The 9,678-nt window shown below is 45.6% G+C and overlaps 1 protein-coding gene across 2 annotated transcripts; it reads right to left on the reverse strand.

Moving 5' to 3' along the window:
• Positions 1–2,104: 2,104 nt before the first annotated feature.
• ZBTB43 (zinc finger and BTB domain containing 43) lies at positions 2,105–6,165 on the reverse strand. Of its 2 annotated transcripts, none has more exons than XM_026712438.2 (2): positions 6,003–6,165; positions 2,105–5,476 (listed from the first exon to the last, which is right to left on the reverse strand). In XM_026712438.2, the coding sequence occupies exon 2, from the start codon at positions 5,462–5,464 to the stop codon at positions 4,079–4,081; it is 1,386 nt and encodes a 461-aa protein (XP_026568223.1). In that variant the 5' UTR covers positions 5,465–5,476; positions 6,003–6,165; the 3' UTR covers positions 2,105–4,078. The 2 variants fall into 2 exon arrangements, with proteins under 2 accessions (XP_026568223.1, XP_087770861.1); XM_087914735.1 differs by having other exon boundaries at positions 6,028–6,159.
• Positions 6,166–9,678: the final 3,513 nt, after the last annotated feature.

A 9,678-nucleotide genomic window follows, 5' to 3' on the forward strand; every position in this document is an offset into this window, starting at 1 on the left:
GCTGCGTAAACAAACATGCCTAGCAAAATACCAATAACATTTATTAAAACATGTTATACAAAAAGAGCAACGGACTCTTCTATAAGAAGAAAAACAAAGAAACAGGAATGTCACATAAACCACGCTGTACATGATAAAGGACAGCAGAATTATACCTCCCACCTTTAATGATATAATACACAGCAGTTCACAGATCAGTTCTAAATATTATAAGTGACGATGCTTAACGGGTAAATGTGTGCAGTGGAATGAAGGAGGTTTGCTCGTTTGCAAAAAAACAAAGAGACCTCCAACCACATTTATTCTAGAAATACGGAGGAAAACCAGAAGGGGAGTTATAGAGGCGGGGTGAGGGGAAGCGGCAAGAACCAACTTAGGATGCAGGCTTTAAGCAAAGGAGAAGTATGTCAATGTAACACATCAAAAATGTTAATATACATTTAAATCTCCAATTTCCTCCCCCTCCCCCCGCCGCCTGGGGGCTTAGCAGCTAAACTCTTCGATTCTGACTCATCCATAGATGATTTTTTTTTTAAAAAAAAAAGCACAAATCCTTTCTGGGTGGTTTTTAGTATTCTATAATCCTAGATAAAACAAGTATCTTTCTTTAAAAAAAATAGACTCTCGGGTTTAGAAATATCATCTGCCCAAAAACATGTTTAACATAGATGCCCTTTAAAAAAAACCAACACCACAAAAAGAGGCCAATGGTGAATTTTACAATATAATATTTACAGTCTCGGATTTGGGAAACATGCCGTGTTTACATGCCTCTAAAATCCTTTAAGGATTAGAAATAAGAATGCATTTCCCAAACCCAGCAGTTTTTGCCTTCGCCGATGAGCAGGAAAGCAGAGTATGGATTACTATCCAAATTGCACCAGAATGGAGGGGAAAAGATTAGCAGCAGATATCTGAAAGAAAAGGAAGATTGTAAAAATGAACGGCAGGTAAAATTCATGGGGGGGTTTTCCTTTCTCGCAAAAGGAAAATTTTCTAGAGAAAATTTAGTTTTGTTAGTAAGATGGGTTCAAAGCCAAGTGTGCCATTATCACGCCGGCCCCTTCATTAGCACACTGAACTGACAAATGTCCACAATCCCTTCTCTTGGATTAGTTGCACGACAGGTGTCACTCACGAAGATGTACAGTTGGAATTTAGCACAGCACAAGAGAGGGAATACGTGCTGCAATTCCCTTACCGTGCACAGAATCCTGGCCTATGCGGAAATAACTTATTTCTACACTTCGGGCATTTTATCTAGTTTTCCTTAATTGCAACTGCCATCTCAAGAGGTGAAGGAGAGGACTATCGATTGCACACAAATTCTGCCTGGAACTGTTGCCAGCAGATGACAGATATCTTAACTTTTATTCCACATGGGAAACAACGAAAGAATTGTCTCTCTGTTCCTATCTGAAGCATCCTGTTCAAAGTGCACGAGCATATCCCAAAGATTTTTATTTTTTTTTCAAAAGGCAACTGGACCTTCTTGGGGTGTCCCCACCTGAAAACGTTCTGCTTCTCATCCAAGGAGCTTCTAGGATCAGAAGTGAAACATTTTAAAGGGAAAAAAAAAAACCAAGGAAGTCCAGTTGCCTTTTGAAAAAAAAAAACACCTTTGGGACAACCATGAGCTGAATGGTTGAGAATTTCCCTACACATCCAAAATCATAGTTCTTCCAGTAACTGTGTCTGGTTTCCACTGTCAACTTTCTGCCAAGAGAAGTGTTAGGGTAGCACACAATCCCTTTCTGCATTAAATTACATGAAAAATGCCGCATAACTATCTTTGCATTAGCTCAATGGCAGTTAAGAGAACCATTTCCCCATGGATTAAACCTCCGGCATTTTGACCTGTGTTGATGCCCTCCAATTGTTCAGGAACTAACTTTCCCTCACACAAAAAAAACATACATACATCCATGTATAATATTTGAAGTTAAATATAAATATACATGGATGGATGGATGTTTGAGGAAAAGTTAGTTCCTGCACAATTGGAAGCATCTATATATAAATGAAAAATTGTGGAGATTCTGAGAGATTAGAGAAAAGGCCTCCAGAACATTCTAAGGCAGTGACGTATTTTTTTTTTTTTTTTGCTTCTGTTTGATTTTGGAAACAAAACTCAAAAGAACCAGATCCTTAGGATCTTACTTTTCCTCAACAAAACAAAACGGAACCCAGCTAGTACCGACCCTTATGTAAACACAAAACTTCTCATCCTTAAAAAATTTCAAACAAGAAATAAGAAAAAACAGACCAAACAACTTGAATTAGAAATTAAACCAGAGGGAATATATATGTGTGTGTATGTATACATGTTCTAAAAATATTATATATATATATATTTGTTTGTTTGTTTTGCTTTGCTTTAAATACAAAGTGCTTCTGTACATTAGCAAATTACAGTGTTGGCAAAGAGATCCCTGCTGACGTGTTTTCTAGGGTTCAAGTCGGTGACGGGTACGGTGGAATTCATGGTGCGCGCTTGATGTTGACCATTTGTAGATGCCTGTGGTCAGCTGAAGAAGTGCCTCATCGGAGACATTGAAAGATTATCCATGGGGAGAGAGAAGGAAGAGACAAGGGAACCTCAACACTTGATAGGTTTTAACTTATTTAACACGGGGAGAGGGGGGGCATATTTAATTAAGAGAGAAGGTTACAGTGCTATCTTTATAGCAAGTCAGACACTTGTATTTTAGACATCAGCTGAAAAGTTAATTTCAGCAATCAAAGAAAAGAGACAACTACCTACACAAAATGCTTTCTTTTTTTGTGCGTGAATCTACCTAGGTTGTTATTTCAGAACCTTGGAACGTTTTTAACTGTTATTCTGCGGTTTTAAGATGAGTGGACTTCCAACTCCCAGCATTCCCCAGCCAAGACGGGAATTCTGGGAGATGAAGTCCACCCATCTTAAAAGGTTGAGCATCCTTTATTATTGACCTGGAACCACTTCAGATTATGAAATTAATCTGCAGTTAGAAACTCAGAAGATTCCCCGAATATGGGCATAGCTTTAAGGATGCTGTTTAGATTTTAACCACTGGAAGGAAATGTAATTTAAAAGAGATTCTATAGCCTGGTTACTGACAAAATGCGGAGGTTATGACAAAGACACTGCAAAGCCCAAAGGTGATTTGCTTTCTGGTTTTGCAGCAGATTTTTAAAATGTAGACTCAAAAAATGATGTCCGAGCTAAGGGAGGGGCACTTCTCCCCCCTGTTGGAGAACTGACATAAATGCTCAGTCAAAAGAAGAGGCTGGTTTGATTGACTATTGCATCAGGCACAAGGGAAAGGACAAGAAAGTGAGGTTTTAAAGTGTCCATCGCCATATATCACACAAAAAACCCAAACAGGTGCTGCTTGCCAAGACAAAGAAGGGCTGCCACTCAATGGAACTCAGAATCTTGGAACTCAAAGAAGTTGGACAGAACTTCAGAATTGCCTTGGACTGCGAGACGGGTGGCAAATAAATTTGATAAGAATAATTAACAATTTGATGGTGATAATAATAAGTCTTGCCCTTGAAAATTACCCAGCCACGTGCTTTTGGAGGCAAACTGAACCCACCCACTCACCCTTTGGTTCTCAGCAAGCAAGCGCTCACACCTCCACTTCACTAGCTTCAATTCAAACACCGCCTAACTGGGGAGCGCCGTCAAAGGAGACCACCACCCCGTCCTATACATTCCCGCCGAACCTGAAAAGAATCGCTCCAAATTCTACTGAGATGAATTCCAAGCAAGAAGCGACCTTGGCATTCCTATCGGAGAGAACCCAAAGCACAAATTAAACCGCAGGAATTGTTAAGTAGGGAACAAGTACCATGAAGCCAACTGGTTGGTCTGTTTGCAGTCTCGGGGCGGGGATCCTCACGGACACCTTAAAAGGGGGTCCTGCCCCCCGGGTTTACCCCCTCAAAAGCAGCAAGGCCTCCCGCACGAGGCTGTGGGGACAGGTGGCCATTCCGCTCGTCCCAAAATAAGCCACGGTCCGATCGAGGGCCGTGCCGACACAGCCGCTCGTCGGGTTAAGCCGTTCGTCGCTCTCCCCGGTCCCACCCCCTAGTTCATTTTAGCAGCGTTCTGCTCCATTTTGCAAGTCTGGTAAGATTTGGTGCAGGAAGTGACGTGCCGGTGGAAACTGTCCCGCCACATGAACCTTTTCCCACAGATGTTGCACTCGTATGGCTTGATGCCCGTGTGGATCTTCATGTGTCCCACCAGGTGGTGTTTCATCTTGAACTTCTTACCACACACGCCGCAACCGTATGGCCGGAGTCCCAGGTGCATGCCCATGTGACGGTCCCTCTGGCTTTTGTGGGTGAAGCTCTTGCCACACTGGCAGGGGTAAAGTTTGTCGGTGGCCGAAAAGCCGGAGAGGGCGCTCTCCTCCTTGATCCCCGAGGGAAGGTCCACGTTTTCTCCGTAACCCGAAGCCTCCGGACCATGAAGGCCAAGAGCCGCCCCATCGTTCCTTTCCCCGGAGAACTCTTCCATGGAAGAGCCGTAGAAGTCGACATGCTCGTCGTAGTTGCCCTCGCTGGCCGGCTCCCCAAATTCCACCCCCACTTTCCTCTCGTTGGCCCGGAGACCTTCCCCAAGGCTGGTCTGGACTGAGCGGTCCGGCTGAATGACGTTCCCCGACTCAGAGACCTGGTGCTCGTCGTGCATTTCCACCCCTTCGCAGTCCTGGACGAACCTCTCCGTCTTGACGTGGATCCATCGCTTGTGAGACATGATGCTGGGCTTGATGTACAGAGGCCGGGCGTACGGATAGTCGGTGCTGTCGCTGACGCCTTCTTCTCCGTCCTGGCTGGCCATCCCAGTGCTCAGCCGGTCATGTTCTGTGGAAGAATTGCTCGGGAGGTACTCGTGTTCGGTCAGTTGGGAGAGCAGCTCGTCCTTGGAGCTCTCCTCTTCGTTTTCCCCGTCCCTCAGTTCCTGCACTTTGTGGAAATCCGCCTGGCCTGCTCCCCCCAGCTCAAAGCTTTCCGCCAGGCCGTTGTAGCTACTACTGCTCGGAGACTGGTGGTCGCTGGCTCGGTTGAGCTTTTGGCAGAGGACCGAAGGGTTTCCTTCCAACACCTCTGTGCATTTGTCCACCACGTGCCACATCTGGAGGAAACTGGCCGCCGTCAAGTAGCTGACAATTTCCGGGGCGGGCATGACGAGCCGGCCCGTGTAGGTCGACAGGAGGATATTCTCAAAGACTCTGGGGTTCATGACGTCAGGGAGGACGATCCGCCGGCTGTTCTTCAGCAGCACCTGGTCGCAGAAGTAAGGGGAGCTGGCGGCCAGGACGGCCTTGTGGGCTCGGAAGAGGTGGCCCTGGACCACGATGGAGACATCGCACAGCTGGCCTTGCTGGCGCTGCTGGTTGAGCTTCTGCAGGACGGTGCTGCAGAAGTCGGGGAATTCGACGCGGAAAGAACTCGCCCCCGGCTCCATTTCATCAGCGAGCTGCAAGAGAAGAGAGCGCCTGGTTTTAAAGGGGAAAGAAAGTCGAGAACTTGGCATCCTGAATAATAATAAATAATAATAATAACAACAACAACAACCAGGGCATGTCAGTGCAATAATAATAATAATAATAATAATAATGATGATGATGATGATGATGATGATGATAATAATAATGATAATAATAATAATGCTCCCTGAACAGTTCCTAGGTCCTTGGTTAGGACTCGAGCTGTTGAGTTACCAACCAGCCCCAAAAGCTGCAATCTCACTAAAGATTGATTAATAATACTAATACTAATAATGATGATGATGATGCATCCTGCTTCCCTCCATGCCTCCGTCCTCCTCTTGCCAGCCAGACGCGTCGCATCACAGCCCCCCACCCCCACTCGCAGAGGCTCACCAACGCCGGGAAAGGTAGACTGCACCTGCCTGTGGAGGCTCTCTCAGGGATCTCTTTCCCCTCCCTCCTCCCACCCAGGCCCGGAGGGACCCCCCTCCACAACGAGAGCCGCCCCTTCACCTGCCCCCGGAGAAAACAGCCTCACATGGCGGGCGGGCGGGCGGCCTCCCCAGGCGACCCCGCCGCGCGTCCTTCGCCCCCTTCTCTCTCTCTCTTTCTCGCCCTCGGAAAGCCAGACCCGGAAGCCCCGGCCTCCGCTTCCGGTCCCCGCGCCTCCGCTTCCGGTCTATAGAGTAGGGAGGGAGAGACGATAGAGTAGGGCGGGGACGGAGTGGAACCTACGAGGGCGCTGGGCGGGTCTTCACCCCCAACACCCACCCATCCACCCCTTGCCAAACCGCCTAGGCTGCGCCTATTATCCACAGCCATCTGGGGCGGAGCAACATGGGTCGGGAGGGGAGAGCGGCCAAATCCAACCGGGCGCCCGGGAGGGTCTCTTGGGTGGCACCATTTTTGGGGGGGAGAGGGGGCAGCAAAAAGGCAGGATGGGGATCTTGCTTTCGGTTTCGGTTTCGAAATAGAGGCTCCTATAAATAGCGGGCCGAATTCTGCCCTTCCTGGCCTGTTGGAAAGGCCTTCTCCCATTTGGGGGTGTGGGGGGGGCTCTGAGATTTTGGGGTTGAAAGGAGGGAAATGTGGGCCTGAGGGGGTGGGGAGAGACATTTTTCTCCCCTTCCCCCCCACATACACACATGCAACATAAGTTTTCTCAACTATTTAATTGATTACATTTATTGGCGGCCAATCTTATTAGCCAGACTCTGAGGGTTATTGCCAAGCCAAGTTGCCCTTCTCATTTTATGTTTTGTTAAACAAAATGCAGGGTGTTTCCCCCCCCCCCAAAAAAAAAATACCGACATGGATACCCACTGGGCTGCATGTTCTTGTTTACATGATCCGATAAGTACATATTCCAAGAATGCCTCCGTTTTTATTTTTAATAGGATAAGCAATGATAAGGATAACCCACGTAAACAAAAGCTCTTTGTTACATGATGATATGCAAACAGATTGTTGACATACCACAGTAATACTATTCCTATTAATAAATCATAACACCATTCCCTTCCGGCATGGATGATGTTACCTAGTTGGGTATTGAAATGTCTGTAACGAAACAAGGTTATAGAGCACCAAGGATCCCACAGTCGTTGTCTTTACCCTCCTCTTCCTCCTCCTCCTTCTCCTCACTGGTCATGATGGGCACCGAAGATGGTGTTTGATTTCGTTATACAAGGTGCAGTGACAATAAACTAAACTAAACTAAACTAAACAACTCCCCCCTCCTCCTCCTCTTCCAACCCCACTCCTTTTTAACACTGATGGTGTTATTTAGTGGGGTAATGAAACGTCTGCAAGAAAACAGGCAGGCTCAAGAGAGCGCCAAGGACCTCATCCAGTATTCTCTTCCATTGGTAAGATATTTGGCCTGGAAAGAAAAAGGAAAAAAACCAGCTAGCTATCTGTTGCACCTGAGACCCGTCCCTTTCTGTATCTCTGCTGCCATAGTGGGATTGCCCAGATTTTTTCCAGTCTAATCACGGAAGCTTCCGCTTCGGGACACCCCCCCGCCCCCATCTTACAGTAGCTTCCTTGCTTGTTCAGGAAGGAAAAAAACAACCTTGGGATTTGTAGCCCAGAACCTGACAGTCCTCTTGTTGCTGGTGTTGAAATCCAGCTTGTCTCATTTAGACAATCAAAGAGGCACTTTGTGATCCTGGCACGGGGAGAGGCTTCCAGAAATGCCCACGGCGCTTTCTCCCCTGTTGTCGTTATTTAGGAGAGTTCAAAGTAAGGCTTTGATCTATTCTCAGCTTGTGAATTGCACCTCTGACATCTTGGAAGTGTTGGGGAATTTGCTCTTGGGCTCACATGCTGCGAATTGGAGTCTCTGGTCTCGTGGTGGCATGTTTATTCCTGAGAAGAAGACCGAAGTGATGGAATTTCCCATCTCTTGCCTGGTTCAATCAGAACCCAGCATGCAAAGGGTTTTCCTTCCTTCCTTCCTTCCTTCCTTCCTTCCTTCCTTCCTTCCTTCCTTCCTTTCTTCCTTCCTTCTCCTCTTGAGGTTATAAACCTATTCAGTATAATATACTGTATGAAAAAAACTTACAAGAATATTCCTTCCTTCCTTCACTTCTTGAGCTGGATATAAACTAATTCAATAACATACTGTATCTCCAACAGGATCATGAAAGAAAACTGCTAAGAATCCTTTCTTTCTTTCTTTCTTTCTTTCTTTCTTTCTTTCTTTCTTTCTTTCTTTCTTTTTTTTCTTTCTTTCTTTCTCTTTCTTTCTCTCTCTCTCTCTCTCCTTCCTTCCTTCCTTCCTTCCTTCCTTCCTTCCTTCCCTCCCTCCTTCCTAGGAATGCATAATGCACCAAGAAGCATTTTGGGTTGTGCTCTGAACCAGGTAAGAAGTCCTTAATAACACCATCCATGCTGAAGAAAAGGTTTGTGGAGGTTTTCTGGAAAAGGAAGAGAGAGAAGGAAAAAAAAAACACAGTCCTTGTTGGCAACAAACAGTAGATGGCACTGAAACCCCAAGCAGTTCAAAGCTCATCTTCCAACATTTAATGTAGCAATATTCTCAGAACTTTAGCACTGCTCTCCAGCCTTCAGTGCATTAGAAGCAGGGATCTTATTTAAGAAATAAATAATAATTAGATAAAGCAAGGAACATTGTAATTGCGTGCTCCCGTTGTTAATGTCCTGCAAAATCTCAGGCTTGTTGAATATCAGTATCTACCATGGCACTAAGGTTAAAGGGCCGTTCACACAAAGAGGCAAAGTTTGCAATTTTAAGAAATCAGGGATTGGGGCAATAAGTGGTAAATTAGAGAAACAGCCAACCAAAGTTGCTCTGGGAATGCTCAAAACGAAGATTTTTGAGTATCAAATGCTAGTGAGATGGAATAATTTCTTTTAAGGTAGCAAGACCTGTAAGTAGTCCCTGACTTCTAAGTATTCATTTACCGACCGCCCAAAGTTACAACGGTCCTGAAAGAAGTAGTTTACAACTGATCTTTTGCAAGGCGGATTTTTTTTCCTGAGCTCTTGTACGACCGAATTCTGCCCAGCATTTATATACGTGCCGCAGTGAGGAATTTAAAGCAAGAGAAGAAATTAAGAGCCGAGTGCGTCAAAACAATGACCACAAATGCAACGCTTCCTTCCTTTTTCAACAGACTTTATCTCCAAACAAGGGACTGCAGAAACTTCGTAGATGACCCTGCAACCTCTCCGTAGTGACCTGTGAAATATGAAATAGGAGTTTTAATTACAGAAAAAAACAGAGAGTGCCTTTTATATGTTTAATATTTAATGCGCTACAGCAATTTGCCGTTCAAAGACAGTCAAGCGTTTCCCATTTTTAAAAATGGTTGTCTTCCCTTTTTCCCTGCTCTCTATTCAGGGTGCAGCTATTCCTCAAAACATGGGATCCTCCAAGAAAGTTGGATAATACTTGCCTTCTTGGGAATCCCAGTAGCCGGAGACTACTTTTGAAGAGAAGGGGGATGGGCTCTGTCCCACAATGCGACAAGCCTGGGGCATTGTGGGAAATCAAAATAGAATTAGAATAACAGAGTTGGGAAGCACCTTGGAGGTCTTCTAGTCCAACCCCCTGCTTAGGCAGGAAACCCTATACCATTGCAGACAAATGATTGTCCAATCTCTTCTTAAAGACTTCCAGTGTTGGAGCATTCACAACTTCTGGAGCCAAGTTGTCCCACTG

The sequence above is a fragment of the Pseudonaja textilis genome, chromosome 17 (assembly GCF_049901715.1).
Source record: "Pseudonaja textilis isolate UNSWEBS1 chromosome 17, rPseTex1.2, whole genome shotgun sequence".
Taxonomy (NCBI): domain Eukaryota; kingdom Metazoa; phylum Chordata; class Lepidosauria; order Squamata; family Elapidae; genus Pseudonaja; species Pseudonaja textilis.